Source organism: Rhopalosiphum padi, chromosome 1 (genome assembly GCF_020882245.1).
Source record: "Rhopalosiphum padi isolate XX-2018 chromosome 1, ASM2088224v1, whole genome shotgun sequence".
NCBI classification, from domain to species: Eukaryota; Metazoa; Arthropoda; class Insecta; order Hemiptera; family Aphididae; genus Rhopalosiphum; species Rhopalosiphum padi.
The window spans coordinates 14,060,062-14,082,742 of record NC_083597.1 but is presented as its reverse complement, the minus strand read 5'-3'; the positions used below and the strand labels follow the sequence as shown (position 1 = coordinate 14,082,742).

At 24.6% G+C, this 22,681-nt stretch overlaps 1 protein-coding gene across 4 annotated transcripts in view; it reads left to right on the top strand.

Moving 5' to 3' along the window:
* The first annotated feature begins 43 nt into the window (after positions 1–43).
* Positions 44–22,681, top strand: part of LOC132929243 (dystrophin, isoforms A/C/F/G/H) — a 56,150-nt gene continuing 33,512 nt past the window's right edge. For 2 of the 4 annotated variants that reach the window (XM_060994445.1, XM_060994464.1), the window contains exons 1-45: positions 45–407; positions 1,565–1,626; positions 1,696–1,788; positions 1,856–1,933; positions 2,227–2,319; positions 2,447–2,536; positions 2,600–2,795; positions 2,863–2,975; positions 3,038–3,232; positions 3,301–3,482; positions 3,552–3,793; positions 5,018–5,256; positions 5,324–5,500; positions 6,017–6,133; positions 6,196–6,418; positions 6,501–6,712; positions 6,782–6,918; positions 6,984–7,351; positions 7,423–7,547; positions 7,804–7,995; positions 8,103–8,265; positions 8,328–8,447; positions 9,629–9,735; positions 10,402–10,554; positions 10,788–10,949; positions 11,633–11,761; positions 11,868–12,041; positions 12,725–12,838; positions 13,365–13,547; positions 13,609–13,797; positions 14,015–14,546; positions 14,608–14,924; positions 17,352–17,546; positions 17,610–17,783; positions 17,847–17,951; positions 18,089–18,256; positions 18,332–18,466; positions 18,531–18,679; positions 18,759–18,932; positions 19,302–19,430; positions 19,663–19,813; positions 19,897–20,004; positions 21,086–21,262; positions 21,358–21,465; positions 21,567–21,666. In XM_060994445.1, the coding sequence (XP_060850428.1) occupies positions 380–407; positions 1,565–1,626; positions 1,696–1,788; positions 1,856–1,933; positions 2,227–2,319; positions 2,447–2,536; positions 2,600–2,795; positions 2,863–2,975; positions 3,038–3,232; positions 3,301–3,482; positions 3,552–3,793; positions 5,018–5,256; positions 5,324–5,500; positions 6,017–6,133; positions 6,196–6,418; positions 6,501–6,712; positions 6,782–6,918; positions 6,984–7,351; positions 7,423–7,547; positions 7,804–7,995; positions 8,103–8,265; positions 8,328–8,447; positions 9,629–9,735; positions 10,402–10,554; positions 10,788–10,949; positions 11,633–11,761; positions 11,868–12,041; positions 12,725–12,838; positions 13,365–13,547; positions 13,609–13,797; positions 14,015–14,546; positions 14,608–14,924; positions 17,352–17,546; positions 17,610–17,783; positions 17,847–17,951; positions 18,089–18,256; positions 18,332–18,466; positions 18,531–18,679; positions 18,759–18,932; positions 19,302–19,430; positions 19,663–19,813; positions 19,897–20,004; positions 21,086–21,262; positions 21,358–21,465; positions 21,567–21,666 (7,378 nt within the window). In that variant the 5' untranslated portion in view covers positions 45–379. Of the gene's footprint in view, positions 408–1,564; positions 1,627–1,695; positions 1,789–1,855; positions 1,934–2,226; positions 2,320–2,446; positions 2,537–2,599; positions 2,796–2,862; positions 2,976–3,037; positions 3,233–3,300; positions 3,483–3,551; positions 3,794–5,017; positions 5,257–5,323; positions 5,501–6,016; positions 6,134–6,195; positions 6,419–6,500; positions 6,713–6,781; positions 6,919–6,983; positions 7,352–7,422; positions 7,548–7,803; positions 7,996–8,102; positions 8,266–8,327; positions 8,448–9,628; positions 9,736–10,401; positions 10,555–10,787; positions 10,950–11,632; positions 11,762–11,867; positions 12,042–12,724; positions 12,839–13,364; positions 13,548–13,608; positions 13,798–14,014; positions 14,547–14,607; positions 14,925–17,351; positions 17,547–17,609; positions 17,784–17,846; positions 17,952–18,088; positions 18,257–18,331; positions 18,467–18,530; positions 18,680–18,758; positions 18,933–19,301; positions 19,431–19,662; positions 19,814–19,896; positions 20,005–21,085; positions 21,263–21,357; positions 21,466–21,566; positions 21,667–22,681 lie in introns of all 4 variants that reach the window. The other 2 variants (XM_060994454.1, XM_060994473.1) reach the window with 2 other exon arrangements.

Here is a 22,681-nt window from a genome sequence, read left to right as displayed (position 1 = left end):
TCTGACTTATTTTTCCGACGATATACAGAATACAGATACAGAATAGTATTATATCACTACTGATAAACGAGCAACGCCGCGATTCGGGTCAATCCATTCAAGAGTTGAGACACCAGACTACACAGTTATAATCGTATAATGTACCTGAGATTTATTATACGACCGTCGTGATGACGACGGAGCTTTTTACACTTACCGCGCCCGTCGCCGTCTGATCGTCTAGATTTTGCTGTCGGCAAGTGAAACCCCGGTGCGCTGCTGTGTATTTGTCTCGATTAATCCCCGCGTCTGAGATGTGACACGGCGCAGACACCTGTTGCTAATATCCTATTGCAAATCCCGGTTGTTCAGATTTTACGCGTCTTTGTCGCGTGATAATATGGCTACGATGGACAACATACTCGTCGGTACGTACGTCGGTTGGTTTACTCCACAGTTTTTTGACAAACGTGTCGTCGTCATCTTTAGCGGTTGGTTCCTCGATCTGAATGTTATTCCTGCTCTCTGAGTAATCTTTTATCTACAGAGGCTTATGTGGCTTCAGAAGACTAGCTCAATATTTTATTAAAACTTATTAAGTATCACTTGAAAAAGTGAATTTACAATACTATTGACAGGGGCGCAATTTAAATGAAAAAACTGAGGGTGCTGAAACTCCTTTATATTTTTTTATAATGTTATTTTGAGGTTATGGATACCTGTTATAATTAAAATCTAAATTAACATGAAACAATTTGCTGGTGCTAATTTCAAAATTGGGGGGTGCTAAGCACACCCAAGCCCCCCTCAAATTGTGCCTATGAGTCTATTGATCATCTGTAAGATAAGTGGTAAAAAATCTTTGTATTTGAGAAACATGAAGTTAAGACTACTTGTGAATAAAATATATTGTATGACCAGGATACAATCATAATAATATTTGTACATTTTTGTTTATTGTTTAAATTAAACAACTCGAATAATAAATTATTATTGATAAATTGTTTTTAAATTTCTTATGACACCTTCATTTTCATTATATGGACACTATTTAAGATAGTATATCTTAAATCATAGTTGTAGATATAATTTTATATAAATATATATGTTTAACATTGAATACTTGAAGTCTATGTCCATAACTATTAGATTATTTAGGTGTTTAGCCAAATAGACTTGATAAGCTAAAAATGTTTGACTGCCTATTTCTTTAAAGATAAATAGGTAAGAACATTCAATTTATTCTTTATGAGTATGTGTTATGTGTGTTAATAATTTAATGTTTTATAGTCAACTGAATTATATGTAGCACTGTATTTTATTGAAAATGTAATATTTACTTACAAAAATTAATGTTTCTTAATTAATAGTGGAATTTTAAAGTGATAATTAATTTAGTTTCTTTAAGATTTGTAAATATTATACTTAATGAATTCTGTTGTATTATTTGTTGATTTAAAAATGTAGGTGTGTTTTATATACTAATGTTATCTTGCTAATGTGTGGTTGTATTTGTCTAGTTTTAGATTGTATAGTTTCTTAGTTGCTAGTTACTATTTTAATGAATATCTGCTTTATAATATAGATGAACGTGAAGATGTTCAAAAAAAAACATTTACTAAGTGGATAAATTCACAGCTGTCAAAAGTCAGTTATTTTATTTTTATTAATTATCTTTTAAACAATATTATCTTAAAAAAGCTTATTTGGTTATAGGAAAATCATGAAGTTATATCTGATTTATTTTTGGATTTACAAAATGGCACTAAATTACTTTATTTGTTAGAAATTCTAACTGGCATTCAAATTGTAAGTAATTGTATGTTGCATATTTATAAGTTCATTTAATATTTTGTTTGATGTATTTTGTTTGTAGAAACCAGAAAAAGGATGTATGAGAGTTCACCATCTGAATAATGTAAATAAAGCTTTACAAATATTGGAACAAAATAATGTTAGTATTATAAAAAGTTTTTATTTTTCCTATTAATGAATAAATAGTTTTTATGCTATACTCCGGCCCACGAAAGACCATTTCTGTGCGGCGAACAAAATTCGTCCGTTCTCGCACATTCCCACCACTAAACTCTCCAAAACACTGGCCGCCGTCAACGCACGCCGCCTACACTGTTCCGCTCAATCATTTGTATGCGCGAATGAGTAGTGCTCTCGTGGGCCGAAGTATAAAACATAGCATTTTCAACATTTATTTTGTGACTTTAAATTTATACCATTTTTAATTGTCAGGTAAAATTGGTGAATATAAGTAGTAATGATATTGTTGATGGTAGTCCAAAACTAATTTTAGGATTAGTATGGAGTATTATATTGCATTGGCAGGTAAATTAAATATTTTTTATTTGTATTATAATTATTAAATAGTAGCCAATGTTTAGTTAGCATAGCAATAACATATATTTTAAATTGTAAATATTCATTTATTAATAACTTTGATGTTAATTATTAGGTTGATTGTCATTTGAAGGAATTAATGTCTGAATCACAACAAACAAATTTAGAAAAGACACTGTTAGCATGGTGTCGTAAAAATACAGAAGTAGGGATTTTAATTAAATATTTTATTTCAAGATATAATTTTAAATCTTACGGTAATTTTCAGGGTTATGGTGTTGACATTAAAAATTTCACTACAAGTTGGTCAGATGGGTTAGCATTTAGTGCATTAATACATAAGTTCAGATCTGATCTTCTGGATTACGAATCTGTTTTAAAACAGCATCCAAATGCTAGACTTGAAAATATATTTTCTGCTGCTCATCAGAATTTAAATATTGAACGTTTATTAGATCCTGAAGGTATTCTACTTATTATTAAATATTTATAATTTATATAATCTATTAGTCTTTTGTTTCATTTATTTAGATGTTAATACATCTATACCAGACAAAAAATCTGTTATGATGTATGTTATGTGCTTGTTTCAAAGATTATCTCAATACTCTGATGAAATGGGAGCTTCAAAGACTGATATACAAGTAAGAATTATCAATACAATTTTTTTAATATTATGCTAATGAAATAAAAATTATTTATTTAGTATGAAGATAAATTCAAAAAATCTGATGAAAGGCCATTGAGTATGTTAACAAATATATCGGTTGAACTTGGTGGTTACCAAACTGCATTGGAAGAAGTTTTAACATGGTTACTTGAAGCTGAAGATCGTTTACATCAGTCAGAAAAAACACCTGAAGATCTGGAAGGTGTTAGGGAAATATTTCACATGCACGAAGTAAATTAATTTATTATTTAGACATAAAGAAAAATAATTAATTACTAATTTTAAATTTTTGTTTGAAGAATTTTCTTATTGAATTGTCACATCATCAAGAAGGAGTTGGATCTATATTAGAAGAAGGGGCTAGAATGTTAGCTGATGGTGGTTTAACTGAAGAGGAAGAACAAGAAGTTCGTATTCAAATGAAATTGTTAAATTCACGGTGGGAAAAATTAAGAATTACTGCTATGGAAAGACAAACTAAGTAAGTGGACTATTTCTTTATTTATACAAGGTAATTATTGATTTCACTATTACTATTATTTATATTCAGAATACATGAATCATTAATGGGGATCCAGCAAAAACAATTAGATGAATTACGTTTGTGGCTAACACAAACTGAAGATCGTATATCACATTTATCACAATCTGCAAAAATGGATGTTGACTGCTTACGTTCACAGCTTGAAGAACATTCTGCACTTAGAGCTGATTTAAGGAAGCAGCAGCTATCAGTTGATTCATTGTCTAATCTTGTAGTGGTTATAGATGAAAATACATTCCCTGATTCTGGTAAATAATTTTGTGCTATTTGTTATTATTTTTTTTTTATACCTAGATTAATTTAGATATTTAGTCTATGATTAATATTACCTTTCTAATAGCCTTCTAAATTCTTGCAATATTATTTTTACTTTTAAAAATGTATATCCTATGGGTTTATTACTTATTATTGCTTATAATCAGTTTTATCCTTAAATATTTTCAACATATTAACCCTTTGAGAAGCAAATTATCAATACATAGACGCTACTCAGAGAGTAAATGAAATGTTAAAGAACTGGAAATTTAAAGTTTAAACATAAATATATCGATGATAGTGATTATAGAGTTAGTAACAAAACAAGCAAATTTTTAATTACTTAATATTTTGTATATGATAATTAAATAAATTTACATACATATAACTAATTTTTTTTTCAATTAATAATTTGAGAGGTATTAAAAATTACAAAGACACACGATTCTTATGGAATGAAAAGGTTTGAGTATCTATAGTTTATTATAAAAATGTATTAGTTTATAACATTAAACCCTATAAAATAAAGAAAAATATTGGTGTTAAAAATGTATAATGTATATATTAATGTTATATAATATATACACAGTGCTTGGAAGGAACGCTTTCAAAGGAATCCGTTCCTTTGATTTCGTTCCATTTTTAGGAACTTATCGGAAACGTAGTTCCTTTTTCATGTTTAGGAACGTATTGCAATTTCATTCACTTTTTAGAGGAACATGAACAATTTTTTTCGTTCCTTTCTTATTTCACTTATTTTTAAATAAAAGTAATTAAATCATTAAAAATTTATAGCTTCTTTTAAAATTTAGTAGCTAATATAAAGACTAAAGAGGTATAAAAATAAACCTGTATACGATATTGATAATATTTACAAAAGTTAAAACTATTACTATATATAAATAACAATGTGTTATATTTAAAATTTTAAAATGAAAACATTATTTTATAATTTAAAAATGTACCCATGTTTTTATATTTTATTTTACTTCACATTAAAAAAGAACGAGAAAAGGAACTAATTCCTTTCTTTAAGACAGGAACGGTAAAGGATTTAGTTCCTTTTTTAATGGAACTTTCCAAGCACTACATATACATAATTTCTGTCAAAAAGTTAAAAGCCTACTCGTATTGACATACTTTTTTTTTTTTAATTGTATCATTGAATCAAATTATTTATTGTTAGAAATTAATAACATGTTTTTATTATTTAATAGTACACGTACAGATGGAAGATGAATTATCTGCATTGGGTGAGCGTTGGGCTCATATTTGTAAGTGGGCTGAAGAATATGGTGTTAAGTTACAGACATTATTAATGAAGTGTAGTCGTATTACGGAACAACTATCATGGTTACAATCATGGTTTGATTCAAAAGAAATAAATCTTAAACATATGGAGTCGAAACATGTTACTGAAGTGGCAGAAATTTTGGATAGAATCAAACAGTTACAAGTAAAATAATTGATTACCTATAAATAAAAAGTTATTAAAATAATAAAGTATATGCTCTTTATTATAGACTTTACGCCACCAAATGTCAAGTCAACAAAAAAATATTATTCATCTTCAAACTAAAATTCAGAATTTGGAAGAAGAATTTTTGTATACTGATGATTGTCCTTATTCTGAAAAAATTGAAACACTACAAGACAGATGTGATGCTTTAGTACAAATTATTGAAATACAAGCTCAAAGAGTATGTTTCTTTAATTGATCATAAATAAATTAGTAATTTATTATAAAAACAGAAATCATTCCTATTTCTGTGCTAATAATGTAAAATGATAATATATAATAAAACAATTTAAATGATATTGGATTTTTAAAAGTTATTTTTATTTGTAAAAAAGTTATGGGTTACGAATTTATCTAAAAAAATATATATTAATTTATATATTATAATATAATAATTTTGAGGTATATCTGTTTTTTAAACTTATAAAATATTAAGTTTAAAAATTACTAAAAGAAAATTTACTTTCTATACTCTATTCCAAATAAGTCTAGAAAATTACATGACGAAACTATGTCTGGTTTCATGCAGGAATATTACGTGATCTGCCGACAGCAGGTGCTATTGGCAGTAATGACGGGTGCTGATAACTAGCAAATAACAGTGAACCTGCCTGTCTAATTTTTTCTTGACTTATTTAGAATAGAATATACATTTTAGTTAATAATTTTACTTAAACTTTATGTTATTCAATTTTAGATATTAGATGCTGGTTTTGAATTCGATCTAATAAGCAATTCAAATTTAGAAAAATCAGATGAAAAACTTTTGGAAGACAATTTACTTGATGGTAGTTTAAATTTGTCAGATATTGAGGTATGTATTTTTATTCTTTTTGTATTTACTATTTTTTGTTTACTTATTTCATGTATGTTAAGGAACTTGGCTGGAAGCGTAGAAGGAAAGGCGGATCATTTCAAGAAGATGAATATGATAATGCTACATCTAACTTGAGTAATTGGTTAAAGAGGACTAAAAAATTACTCGATGAACCTTTAGAAGTAGAAGAGCAAGCAGCTTTATATGAAGATATTATGTCTGAAATTGACAGTCAAAAATCTCAGTTAGATTTTGCTAGTAAATTTATTACAAATAGTGAAAGTAAGTTTCATTATATTAATTTTATTTTATTTACCAAAATTAACATTACTTGAAAAATATTTATTGTTATTTTTTATCTTAGGTAATAATACCCCATTTCCCAAACTAGATCACTATAATACATTATGTACAGAATTTAGTGATTTGGAAATTGCTTTAGTTACATTCAAAAATAAAATAAAATATAACCTTGAAAAAAAACAGACATCAAAAGAAATGAACAATTTAAAGTTGATATTTGATGGATATGCTAAATGGCTAGACAGTGGAAATTGTACATTTGAACAAATAAAGGTTAGTAAACGCTTTAAAATGTAACTATGGTAAATTTATAACAACTGTAATGAAATAAATTCCTTTTAGGTAAAATTAAAATCATTAAAATCTCTGGAAGATCGAATTACTAAATTACATTTACATAGTAAACTATTGGATCCTAATGACTCCATAAGAAATGAAGTTGAAAAATGTATATCTAGTTGGAGCATTTTAAATGAAAAGTATGTAATTAAATTTTAAAAAATATATAACATTTTTCAATATATATATATTTATATTTTTTTAGATTTTCTGCTTATGAAATACAAGCAAAATTATCACAAGAAACCAATTCTAACACAAAATTTAAAGAATCTAAAGAAGAGCTTACTGGCTGGATTAATAAATTGGAAGGAGTATTATTAGGCGAACCGGTTCTAATGAATTATTCAAAAGTTTTAACAAATCAATTAGAACAATTAAAGGAAATGCAGAAGTCGGTAAATGACCGCCGTGACACTTTGGAAATGGTAAATACACTTGGACAAGACATTTTAGAAAAGCTAAATAGTGAATTAGCTGCTGAAAGGTTAACTGAAGACCTTCAAGATTTAAATACAAGATGGAGTGATATTCCAGTGTTATTAGATGAACGAATTTTAAAGTTACAAAAAGGTATTAACTATTTAGCATTTTGTAATAATTTAATTTTTATTATTAACTAATTTGACCATATTTATTTTTAGATTTGATTTTAGTCCTAGAATTAGAATCTAATTTTAGGACATTAGAAGATTTAATGGAACAAAGTGAAGATCTGTTCAATTATTATAATTCTCAAAGTGATCAACCAGATTTAAAAATGATAAATGTATGACATTTTTTTTTTTCATTAATTATTCATTGAAACAACTTTATCTATCTGATAAAAACTGTTAATGTCTAATTACTTGGGAGGGTAGAAAATGTCTAGTTCACTACTACCTCTCTCTCTCTCTAAGAAGTGAATTTTTCATTTGTGTGGATTTCACTCACAGTAAAATGATCCTAGCAGTTCACATGACAATAAAATAACTTAAACAATTGTAAATTAATATTTTATAAAAAAAAAAATGATTTATTTTTAGGATGTCTGTGATTCTGTTTCTCAACTATATGAGAAACTGCATGGTGATATGATAAATATACTTGAATCATCAGTGGATCCAAAATTTAAGCTTGATATGAATCAGAAATTAGAGTCTATTAAAGAAAAATTAAATACAATTGTGAAATTTAAAGAAGATATTGCTATTGAAGGATTAAAAACTATAGAAAAAGTAATTTAAGTATAGATAAAGAATTTAATTTATTTATAAATTTCAGTTTATCTCAAATTCTTTAATTATGATACATTAACGATATTTAATTATTGTTTTGGCTTCAGGATTTTACTGATGTAAAAAAATGTGTATCTGAAGTGGAAAAAAGTCATTCATATCGAGAGAAGGATCCTGTAGGTTCAGCTGGTGAACTTATAAAATTAAAGAATAAATACCACACTTTACATGACAAACTTTTGGAAAAAAAACCAAAGTTAGAAAAACTTGGTGAGTATTTGTGACTTGTATTGTTTACTTTTATTGATTTACTTAATAATATTTTTGTGTAGAACTCAGTCAAGATGATGATGTTAAAATGTTAGTTTTAAAGTGGAGTAAAGTTTATGATGGTGTGCAATTAATAAAAAACCGTTTACAACAAGACGTTCAACTTCACTCTGAGTTTAAAGGTAAATTATTGCTTCTGTTATTGACCCATGAACTAGTTTTAGTCTGTGTTTCTCAACCTTCCCAGCTAAAATGGAAATCTATTTTCAATCCCTTTAAAAATGTAACTTTTAAGTTATTTTTAGGTAAAACATTAACTGGAAGTAGTTTTATCATTAACTTCCATAGATTTAACTTGTTTTTAAAATTAAAATTATGTTATGCCTCATAAAAAAAAGTATATTTATTATTTGAAATTAGTGATATATATTCTTGATAGCAGGATGATGCGGGGATGCGCAGAATTGGCGCTGTATCTTGCTGGACAGATTAGTTATTTTATCATTTTTATTTCATTTTATTGATAATTAACTTAAACATACATGCATAATATTTACAACATATTTCCATATGATGTTGATATCTACTCTCTATAAGCAAAAACTTACAACGGGAGCAGGGAATCTATTACATAATTATTTACATTTAAATACGTATTAATAAATACCACCTTACTTTAATTTTTTAACTTAATAACATATTGATAATAAATTTATCTATATTATTATTAATTTGTTTAATGTCAATAGGTAATCTTTGGTGAAATAATCTTTTATCTTTTTTAGTATAATAATTTGTCATCAATGTGGTATTTTATTTCAGGAATTTTAAATTACCACTATTTTCTCCTATTGTATTATATGTATTATTGTATTCATATTCAGATTTATTCATAAAAACTTTAATAATTGATAATTTTTCTAATGTTGATATTTTAATTTTATTAAATAAATTATTTGTACTATAATTTTTCATTAGTACTCTTACTAGCGCTCTTCGAGTTCTCTTTAATGATTTTAATATATTGTTATAAGCTGATCCCCATACAATCAGACCATACATTAGTATAGATTGAACTAATACGTAGTAGATTATTTTAAGACTAGGAATACCCAAGATGTTCTGATATGTAGTTATCAACATGGTAGTTACTTATAAGTTAAAAACAACCGTTGTATTGTATTGTGTGAATATTGCATACATTACCAAATTTATACACCAATAAACGATGGTAGCAGAACCAATATTAGTATAGAATAAAATGTGTAAAGACCTAAACCAGCAATTTTAATCATAGATATTTATATTTGTTATTTAAATATAATTATTTACAATTTATATATATATATATGTTTGAATATAGTTTTAATGTCTCAAGAAAATGTGTGGCTTGATAAATTAGATAAATGTCTAAAAAAAAGTGTAAAAACTATAGCAACTGACGCAGAAGAAATATCTGAAGAACTTGATGTAAGTATTTATTTTTAAATAAATTTAATTCAAATGATATTATTAATTTAGGTTATAAATCTATAATATGACCTATTTTACACAAATATTCTCAAGTTATTTTTGTAATTTTTAGAACACTGTTGGTTAATTAAATGAATAATAACAAAAAAAGAAATATTATTTTAATATTTCATAAAAAAATTCATTTAAGAATAAATAAATAGAAACAATAATTTTTAATGAATTAACCCAGAGGTTCTCAAAGTGTGAGGTGCGACCCTCCGAGGGGCCTTGAAAGCTTCATAGGGGAGACGCAAGAAAATTTAAAAAATCAACATTGCATTGGTAGGACAGAAAAAAATTTGTGAAATGTCCGTAATAATAATAAAAACAAGCATATCCATCACATTAAAATTGGCTGATTAATTAAAATCTTTTATAAAAAATACATTTTATTTTAAAATAAATTTGTAAAATTAAATTGTATCAATATTAGTTTATATATAACTTTTTGTTACTTTAAACATGACTATTAAAATTATTTTTATGAGGGGGGCTCAGGTCTGGGGTTGACCAAAAGGGGGGGGGGGGCCTGGCCTGAAAAGTTTGAGAACCCATTTTTCTCAAATACCAAGCTCTTGTAAAAATTATTAATCATAGATTATGTTTATTTATATTTTTTAGGACTTAGAAAATTGCCTCAGAAATCATCCAGAATCTAGAGTTGATCGATTAAATGAAATCGGTGCGATTTTATCAGATCACAATGTTATGGCATCTAGTATAAAAGTAGATTTAGCTAAAGTTACGTCACGTTGCAAAAAACTTACAACTCAAGTAAATATATATATATATATATTTTTTTTATATTGTAATAATAGTTAAATTTATTATTTATTTTTATTTGGCATAGCTGACTTCTAGGGATACTGCTTATGTTTTTATCACCATTTAAATTTAAAATATTAGAGTTATAATATTTCAAAAAGTTATGTTAAAATCTATCTTAAGCATATTAATCTCAATATATAATTAAATATATATATTTTAATGTTATATATTTATGCTAGGCAGAAGAAAAAGTTCAACGTTTAGAAGAAAGCATTGAACAAACACAAAAATCTGAAAATTGCATTGCTGAGTTTCAACAATGGCTTGACACTACTGATCAACAACTTACATCTCGCATTCAAAATGATTTCTCACCACAAGATCTACCTAATGATGTTGAAGTAAGTTTGATTGTAATCTAATAATAAATTAATTCAAATCTAATCTAAATATTTTATATTATTTAATATTAATATATAATATTTACTGGATATACTCAGGATTTTATATAGAGTCATTGGTACATACTTGGTCATTTTTTCAATTATAAATACTGTCTTATTAAATAATTGTTTTTATTGATAATAATTTGTTAACAAAAACACAAATTTTAAATATTTATTTATTAAAATGTTTGAGTAAAATCAATTGTTCAACAATTTTTTTTCAATTTTTCTTCTAAATCCAAATTTTGAATATTTCATGTAATTATTAATAAACATTTCTTAATGTTATGCTAATGACTAAATACTTTTATATTATTAAGATGTAATAAATAGTATTATCTTATTTATTCTACATCATACTTAAATTACACTATTTCTTTGAATTTTGAAATTATTATTGTGCTTATAACAATATTTTTTTATCAAAGAAGAATAATAAATGAGCAGTTGCTTATGAATGTATCATCCCCACTATGTAATTTGTGTTAATGCATTTTTTTTCTTAGATTCTAATCTAGTAAACTATTGGTTTACTGATAATTATGTCTGATTCTTATTGTATTAATAACTACTAAAATTATTAGGTTTTAATGTGATTGTAAATATTTTTTATTGACATTAATTTTTTTGTAAAACAGAGATTATCAAATGAATTCCAAAATCAAGCTAAACTTTTGCATGATATGGAAGAACAAATTTGCAATTACGAAATAGCAAATAAAAAAGAAGTAGCTAATCGATTGAAAGATCAACTTTCTTTATTAAAAGTGAGAAATTGTATTTTCTATTTAACAATTTAATATTTATTTAAATTGAATAAGTATTGAACAAGTAGGTATTCATTTTGGTTTATTTTACTGTATTATTGTTTAGAAACGTTTCTATCAGCTAGAAGAGAAGTTTGAAAGATATCAATCTCCTGGAGATTTACAAACTCGTGTTACTAGAGTATTGAGAGAATTACAATCCATTGAAAATACTATTTGTCTTTTAGAACTGGCATCAGACGATCCTGATAGCATTAAGGGACAATTAGAACAATGTTTGGTAATTATTACTTATTCTTAATTTATATTAATAGTATGTTATGTTACTATTTTTTCTATTTAGTATAAATGACTCAATACTAGTATTAAATTCATATTCATACAATGTTCAATGTGGCTTGTTATATATAATGTAATATATACACAATAAATTATTATTATCATTAACATTTCTTAAAATAGTTAATAGATGTTTTTATTCTATTAAAATCAGTTAAACATTATTGTTAATTTTAATCCATCATACAAATAAATAATTGCATATTATTTTTATTTTTAATAGTAGTAATAGTACAAAATTACTAACATATTTTATTAAGCCTATTTTCTATGATTTAAAGTCAAACCGAAATATCTTAAATTTTTTCAAGAGTAAAGTATGGTAATGTAAAGGTAAACCATATATTTAATACAAAAAACAGAATATTTAATCAACAATGAAAATATTAACCTTTAGTCTGTCCAGGGAGAGTGCATCGATTCTGTGCATCCCCCCGCGTTACCATAGCATGGCTGGGTATCATTGGGGAATGCGCAGAAAAACTGATTTTGGTCGGTTCTCTCGATGGACAGAGTATATTAATTTTGTCACAAAAGTTATAGATTTAATTATTTAAATGAATGTCTTAAGTTTATTATTTAATATTTTTAACTAATACTTATTTAAAAAAACAAATGTTATAGAAAATGAGTTCTACATTAGAAAGCTTAAAAAGTGAAGTAGAATTTGTGATTAATTCAAATGAAAATTGTGAAAACCAATTGCAGCTAGAAACTATAAAACAGTTGTATTCAAAAGTAAGTTAATTTTGTTTTGATTTAAAAACATGATTTGAAATTGATCACTTCCATTAGTGTTTAATGAAAAAAGAATGGGCGTTTTCCATATTAGTTTTTATTTAAAATAAATTCCCCATAGTATTTTTTTTTAAATTATTACATAATCTGTAAATACTATTAAAAAATTGTGACATGATAATTATAAAATATAATAAATTTATTTAGAAATCAAAGTATTTTTTTAAAAATATTTTGAACTAATATTTGTGTTATAATGCAACAGCCACCTAAATCATCATGAAAATGTTGAAAACCAAATGATTTCAAACTTAGGAGATTTAACATAATATTTTTACAAAATAGAAAAATATTCATGAAAATTTATTATAAAATCTTGGTTTTTTCTAAATGGGCCTGCCTTTTACCTAAATTAATTTCTATAAAATCTTCCACTAATAATTTATATTTTTTTTTTTTTTTTTTGATTTATTGTTTAACGATTCAATTTGAGTACTAAAATTGATAAAATATAATTTTTGTTTAGTTGGTAATGGATATTCATGACACTAAATGCAAGCTTGAAAAAGGCTTAAATGCTTTGGATTTCCTTGACACTAATATTAATATTATGTCTAATTGGTTGACTAAAGTGGAACAAAAATTAGATGAATTTGAAAATATTCAATTATCTAAAACAAATGTAGAAGCAAAAATTAAATTTACCAAAGTAATATTAATTTTTATTTTTTTTTTGTTTTTACAATGTATAATGTATAATTATATTTTAGCACATATTAGACAAAGAAATTGAAAATTGGGAAAAAGTGAAAAATGCGATTTATGCTCGTTATACTGAATTTAAATCCCTCAAAGATCCTTTATGTGAAGATGATACATATTGTGAACGTTTTGATATAATTTCTAATAGATGGACATTAGTCTTAAAAAGACTTCATAATAATTCAACACAACTAAAGGTTAGTTTAATAAGATGTATTATTTTTGCTTATAGCTATTATTTTAAAAATATCTATAATTTGTTGCTTATTAGTTTATTCTGAATAGATCTAGATTAATATTGTTTTAGAATTATTTGCAAACTTTGATCATGTTATCTAACAATGTAGATATACTATTTTTGGAGTGCATTTGTTAATTTTCATTAATTTAATAATAATATATCAATTTTTTTAGGATTTATCCACAATAATGACAAGTGAAAAATTAGGACAGTATGATAAAGAAACATCTGTTCCTGAAATAACAATTACTGAAGAAGATAATAAAAATAACCATAAAGCATTATTGGAAGATAATGAAGATGATACATTCCAATTAACTAAAAACAGTATGTTATTTTCACAAGTATCGCAAGTAGATCCTACCGTTTTTCAGTCTTTTGTGAAATCTAAATGTGAAAATAATACACAAGAGTGTGTCATGGTTGAGATTAAAGAACATGAAATACTTAAGTCTAGTGTTATTAGTCATGGTGAAGTTACTGCAGTTCACCGTGTAATTCCTGAGGGTTATGCAGAAATGGTAGAGTTATCTGAGGATACAGAAACAGATGCAGATGAAACAGATGAGGAAAAATGGCCTCAAATTGTATACAGAAGAAAAAATACTGAAAAAAAATCATGTTTGAGTCCGTGTGAAATTTTAGTCAAACGACAAAAACTGGCTTCAAATGATTCATTAAAGTCTAGTTTAGAAAGCTTACATAGTAATTAATTATTTTATTTTAATTGAGTCTTATTTTTCATTCAATATATTTTATACTTTAGGCAAGGAGTATATGGAGTCCTTAGAAGAAGAAAAAAAAAATCTTACTGATCCCGTTTGTGTTAAAGTGAACAAAACACATCATACTACTATAACTGCATGGCAAAGCCCAAAATCTGATAACCATAAAGAAGTTGTACTGCATAAAGAAATAGAATTATTAAATACATATAGAATTATTGGAACTGTTCCTGAAGATAACGATAGTTTTTATGGCAGTGATAAAGAAACTGATGATGCAGTATTATTTTCAGAAGATGAAGGACTCAATGATAAGTATCCAGACTCTAGTTCATCTGATGAAGAACAAATAACAAAGGTAACTAAATTATTTTTTAAACATTTTTACATTCAACTACTAAGAACTATTATGAGTTTGATATTATAATATCATATTTAAAGATATTTTACATTTCAATCCCATAATATAAAAAAACCAAGTATACTGAAGTAATACATTATTTCTTAAATTAAAAAATGTTTATAAAGAAATAAAATAAAAATTTATGTTTTTATGATAATTATTTATGATTACAAAAAACCTACATTGAGTTTGATTTAATGTAGTCCTTTATATATAAATAAATACTATAAATTTCAATTTTTATACCTTTTTTACTAAATTTTCATTTTAATATTTTTGGTATAAGAACAAGTGATTTCATTTTAAGTAAATAGGAGTTAATATATTTTTAAACTAATATTTATATGATCAGCTCCAGATTGGGAATAAATTACTTATCGGGCTGTTCACCTAGACCGGCCCAAGTTCCTAAACAATTTTTTTCTAAGCCTATACAAGTTCTTAGTAAATAACACAATTTAATTTACTGACCCTTATTGTAATTGCAAACACTACTACTACTTTCTCTTTCTCTTTCTCTAATTTTAAATCAAACATTTAAACACTAGGTATTATAATTACGAACAACATGAGTAAAATTGTAATAGGTAGTTTATTTTTATTATTATTATTGAACGACAGTAGCGTCGCAATGCTTTTGTAAACCTGGGACGGAAATAATTTGAGAGGCCTTCCAGACAATGATAAATCATAAACAACCGTTTTAAATATAAAATCAAGGAAGAAATTAAATACAATTTACAAGCCATAAAGCTATGAAAGGGTCAAGTATTTAGTAAATTATAAAAAAAATAAAATAATAACTAATAAGCTAAAAAAAGTTTTAAAAATACCAATTAATATTTAATTATTATAATTAAATTGTTTGTTTTAAATAGGTACTATAATTACAAACAATTATCATTATACATCACAGAACTTATTAATTTACTAGGCTGACCATAAAAATAAAATAAAAATACGGAACATGAGTGTTTTGATGCAACTGATAACGCCAATAAATGTTTTTTCTCTTTTCTAATATGTTATTTATATCTGAACGTATATCATGTTTTATAGAAAATACCGATTAACATATTGTACAAAATATTTTTCCAACCTTATAAGTATCTTTTAAAAAAGAAAAATCTGATTATAAATTTGGAATGAGTCTTCTTTGCATTTTGAGAACAAATTGTTATCGAATCGGCCCAAATCTTTCGAATTTTTAGGGCCCACCGAGTTTTGCCCGGTAGCTCGATGGCTCAATCTGGGCCTGTATATGATCAAAATTTGATAATGCACTCGCACAAAAATATCATTCTTAAAATCTTTAATATTTATCAATAAAATATAAATATTCATAACAAAAAACTACAAAATATATAATATTTAATGAATAGATGTATTATAATTAAATAATTGTAAAATTACTTTCTAATTGTTTTACTGTTGCTTATAGGAATAAATACTATTCTACCTACATATTATACAAATTATATAATTTAATGATTATGTAATCGTAGTCAGTCAATATATTAAAATGTAATATATTATAGTACAAAATATTTTATATTACTATTGTTATATTATACGTGTCAATAAAATTGACAAACATATTTATTTTTGTATGTTTACTTTTTAAATATTGAAATTAGGCAATTCTTACAGTGATTATTGAATTAATTAATAATAAACCAGAGTCCATGGTCAATTAGGTGTGTAGTAGTAAAACCAGTTATGAGTATGTGTTGTAACTTTTATAATAGTATTGTACAAGTATATTATAGTATCATGTTAGTTTTATTTAAATAATTTTAATATTTCAATGGCTTCTAACCTTGTTATCAATAGGTGTCATAAAAAGTTACCAAAGGAAATACTTGCTTCTACTTATTTATAATACCGTTGTGACATTTTTTGTGTTAATTATTTTTTTTTGTATTTATATTAATTTTTTGATAACAAATAAAATAAATTAAATTTTTAAAATATATTGATATATATTGTGGAATATGTATTTCCATATAATGAAATACCTGTTGCTTTTGAATTAAATGAACATAGATATTTGTTTGTTCATCATATATTTACTTATTATTTGTATTTTAAACATGTTATACATTTTTAAATTAATCTGATCTCAATATTATAATATTATTGCATATTATAATTATTGATTACAATATAAATTAATTAAAATATAATTTATTTGACGAGTTATCAAATACATGCAAAAAAACATTCATCAAACAATTAATAAAAAAAAAAAATATTTATAAAATAATTAATTTATATTAGAAATTAAATACAAATTTAATTATTAAACAATATGCTTAAAATGGTAAGATTTAATTTGTGGTTATTTTATTTATTATTTTGAATCCTATTTTTAAATTTTAGGGTATTTCATTTATGAGGCAAAGAATTGAAAATATAACCACTCCAAAATCACCAAATACATCAATAATTAAAAACATTGATGTAGATATTGAAAAATATGAAAATGAAGCAAAACAAATGCTGGCTAGAATGGAACTTACCTTAAAAGATCTTCGACAATTAAATACGGAATCGGATCCAAATAAGCGTTTTGAGGTATTTTTTTTAACATTTTTACTTTTAAGTATACTTTATATATTTTATACTATTTTTTAACAGTCTGTTGAACAAGAAGTTAGTAATATAGCGCCAGATGCAGCTACATTAATCAGTAAAGGTGATAGTCTTATATTAGCAAGCCATACAGAAGATCCCTCTAGAGCAAACACTTTATGTACTTTAATTCAAGATCGACTTAGAGTAATGTGGACTCATATCATGTCAGAAATAGAGGTAAAGTTTGACATAAGTAACATTTACTTTTGTATAGTTATTTATTGAATTAATTATTTACAGATTGTTAAACTTCAGACACAAATGTTAAAGAAACAAGTGGAATCGTTCAATAAAATAACTCAAGATATTGAAAACTGGATTAACAATAAGCATAATAATTCAGAGGTAAATCAAATCAAATAGTTTTTGACTGCATTTGTTGAAAGTGATATTTTACTGAAATTAATTAATATAAAAATATATTATTAAAATGAGAGTACATACATACATATATATATAAATATAAATATATTAATTTTAAGGTATTTGAACGGGAAATTAATAACAAGTATGCTAATTTATTAGAAATGGATGAGATTACATCAGATATTGAAGCACTGTGTTGTGATAAAGATGCTGTTAATAAAATGCGACTAAAAATTGTTGAACTTGAAAATAAGTTGAATAAATTAAGTCCCTTATCTCAACAAGTAAAAATAAAGGAAATAATTTTTTATTTTTATTTACTTATGTGTAGGTATAAACTAATATAGAATATGTTGTAGCAAAATGTTAATGTACCTGTAGAAGTGTTATCTCAAATAAACGAGACAAGAACAAATTTGGGTTCTTTATTAAAACAGTTGAATTTGATACCATTATCAAATAATTCAGTTGCTCTTCAAAATTCTAAGCTTGAAGTATAACTTTAAAAAACTATGATAGAAAAAAAATCTTTTTTTGTATTAAATGTTTTAATTTTAGGACATTCAAAGTAAAACTGAGGTTTTGAAAAAATCTATTGAAAAGTTAAATTCAAAAAATACTAATGATGAAGTATTTGTACAACGGAACATTGAAAAAATGCAGGAGACTTGGGAATTGCTTAATAAATGTGTGATTGAACGGACTGGGTTAGATATTTAATTTATATTTTATTAAATCTATATCTGATACTTAAATTGTTTAAACTTATCTAAGCTTTATTTTTAGACAACTATCTAGTATACAAACAGAAGTTACCAACTTGCAACAAAGCGGTAAAGAACTTTCTGAATGGTTAGCAGAAATTGAAAATGATATGGAAGAAAATAGTTTGTCATTGACATTACAAGAGAGAAAAAATAAACAACATAATTTAGAAAAACGAGTGTCATCTAGGCATAGGTAATTTTTAATTTAAAATCAGAATTTTATTAGTGACTAAGTGCTAACATCTTGTAGAGTATGTTAAGGATATGGTGGTAAAAGATATTATGTTTCAATAATTCTATCTTCCATCCCTATAAACTAAATAGCCCTCTCATTTTTCCCTCGTGTTACATATTTTCCAGTTATTTTTATATATATATATTTTATTAGTTATTGAACTTAAAAAAATGTTTTATTTTTTAAAATTATAAATAATACATTTTTGAGATTATAATACAGTTTTAATAGTTTTCTTAAATTTAGAGTGCAATTTACATTATTTTTTAAAATGATTATTTAATTTTTAATTTTTACTATTTAATTTATTTTTGTTTAATAAAACAGAACAGTTATAAGTTTTCTAAATTGTTCACGAACATTATGGTCGCACTCAGATAGTTTCCAATCAGAAGTTGAGAGCCTAAGATTAAGATGGCAAGCAGTTTTAAATAAGCTGACAACGCAACGAGAAAGGTATGTGTATTTTATGTTCTAAATCTATCCCATAATTTTATCCAAGTTGTCAAATACTGGAAAGAAGGTGTTATTTTTACTCATTTGGCATTTGTCCAAATTTTTTAAAATTATTTTGTCTAGGGACATTATAAGTATTTATTTTTGTTATTCTTTCTGAACTCATTCAGGTACATGTTAACAACAATACTTATCAATTTTTTCAATTTATTTTAATTTGTATGTTTATTAGGGTGAATGAGATGGAAAAATCTAAATCTGATTTTTCAAGTGTTATATCAGCTACAAAAATTACTATTGATCAAACTTTAAATGTGCTTCAAGCTACACAAGCTAATCCTTCTGAAGTCGACTCACTAAATTCAAAAAGTTGTTTACTCAAGGTTTTTATTTTTATATTTATTGTTTTTATTTTTTCATTGAGTAATTTTTTAAGTGTTATCATCTGTATATTGTAATTTTATAGTCCAAAGAATTAGAATTGCTGACTCGAAGAAAAGAATTAGATTCTATTAATTCAAAGAAATTGAAACAACCAAATGATCTTGAATCAATTAAATCGCTTCTTGATAAGGTAATAATTTATAAAAGTTATGCATTTTATACAAAGTATTCAATTGACATTGAATCATTTAAATATATATTGATTAGTGTTTTTACTATGATTACAATATAATTAGTGAAGGAATTAATGAAATATAAGTAATTGTTTATCTTCACTTTGTAATATTTTAGATTCTGAATGGTGCAAAGACTATACTACTTTTACCTTGTTTTTTTGTTTGTGTATGTATGAATTGTATGATCAGGTTTTTGAACAAAATTTGCTTAACATTTTGAGAAGTTTATGGTATTAAATTTTATCTACTAGTACTTATAGGCAGTTTTTATGTCCCAGTTTTTTTTATGAATAATAAAGATAAAATTTCAACCAAGGCTCTTTGAATGTAAGGATAATGTAGATGAGTAACAATGATTATTAAATAATTAACTCCATATTAAGCTTTATGTACATTTTAGGAATATTTATTGTAATTTAATAAAATTTTATTTGTTGTATATAGATTTTTCATATGTAACAAAGTATTTGTCTAAGCATATTAATAAACAAGTGCTTAATATTAATAATTATTTAATTATCTTAGATTAATATGTTAATAAAATATTATTTATAGCTTAATTAAAATAGTAGAAATTATCAAATTTAAAAATAATATTTAAAATTATATATTTTACAATTAAACATAATGTATTATTAATGAAAAAATTAAATATTGTATGCCATTTTTCAATAAGTTATTATCATGATAGTAAAGCAATAACATTGAAATTTAAAATAAATTACCTATACAATATTTTTTTTCAAAATTAAATTAATATAATATCCAAGTGTTTAACATCCTGTTTGTTAATTACAAATTATAAATAGATAAACATACATTTTATACATTTTTACTAAAAAATTAAATATTAATTATACTTATTTTATAGCCTGTAAATGTTAAATAAGCATTTTGATTTTTCTTTATCTTGATAAAACAAAATAAAAGATAATTTTTTTTTCTAATATAAACCTGTAAAGATGTAATAATAAAAAATTAACTCTAGTTAAATGTTTTTAAAGATAATATAAATGATTTATGTGTATTTTTCAGGTTATATCTGATTTGTCTGACAATTTAGAATGTTTAAATGGAAAATTAAATGCTTTAAACAAATTTATACATCAACTAAAAGAGTTAAACAGTTGGGTTATAATAAAAAGGTCAGAAGCAGAAGAATTTCACACAAAACCTATTGCAGAGAGAAAATTAGCAACTGAAAAATTACAAGTGAGTTTTTCATTTATATTTGCATTGAATAAAGTTTTGTTAAAACTATTAAAGAACTATTTTAATTATTAACAATCATAATATGTATTATTTAGTCAAACTTATTAGAGCGAAATGCCGAAGTAAAAGATATATTAGAAAATTTTACAAATATGGAAAAACAATGTGAAGGAATTGGTCAACCAGTATCTGTAGATTTACAAGTAAGACTTATTGTATTACTAGTTTTAAGTGTATTATTGTGTATATACCGTTTTATTTACATTTTAAAATTACTTAATTGAATAATTTTATTTTATTTTAGGATATAGTTAAAAATCTTAGAGACAATTGGAATTATTTAAAAAATATAAATGAAAGTATTTTGAAAAAACCATCAATTACATCTATTGAAGTAAAAAAAGGTAATATATTTTTTTAAATTTAAATTTATGTTTAGACTAAATGTATTTGAATCAATTTTGTATCAAAGAATCAGTGATGCAACCAAGGAAGATGCTTATGTAGACTAAACCCCTTTTAGTTGTCAAGATGTGAAGTATAATATTAATATGTTTACTATTTTGTATACTATTTAAATGAGAAAATATTATTTGATCCATTATCATTTTATTTTTCATAATGCAATGATAATTTGCTATCATTTTAGCATTTTACTTTATCTTTACACCCTTAAAAAAATGTTAGTTGTACCACTGCAAAACATAATTACACTTAAATAATATTCTTAATAGTCTTTAAGAAAAATTAGTCATTATTATTTAAAGCCAATTCTTGAGTCATTTGTCGGGGGCCTGTGCTTATATAAAAATTATAAGCTTGAAGTTTAGGTAATGGCCTCAACCACTAGAACTTTTTCATATTTGTTAATACTGTATCCGCATATTATTGTATATAAATTACTTATTAGTTTTTATATACAATAAAACAAATTTTTCTTTTAAAAATCAAGCCTTACCCTAAGAAAAATAAGGAGATTTAGTTGCTGATGCCTGTCAAAGCTGAATACAGCCTTATTTAAAGCTATATAAGATCTATTTTAGATGGCGCTAATTAAAAAATATATAGCATTGTTTGTATATTTGTTATAGATACATAAATTATTTTTTATTTATTTGAATTGAATACAGAATACAGTAGGATTTTTCTTTTTTACTACCTATTATTTAGGCAGTATAGCTATTTAAATTAAGTGAGTGTTAACTTATCACTAACAGTTTACAAAAGAGACAATAAAAAAACAAAAATATTAATAGCTTTAACCACAATTATGTTGTGATTTATTCATTTATTTATGATTCTGTTTAATTATTAGGTTTTAAAAATGAATGTGTTTCAAGTATTAAAATATTCAATTAAGTTTTGATTGCATAAATAATCTAAATAATATAAAAGCATGGTGATAAAATGTATTGTTAA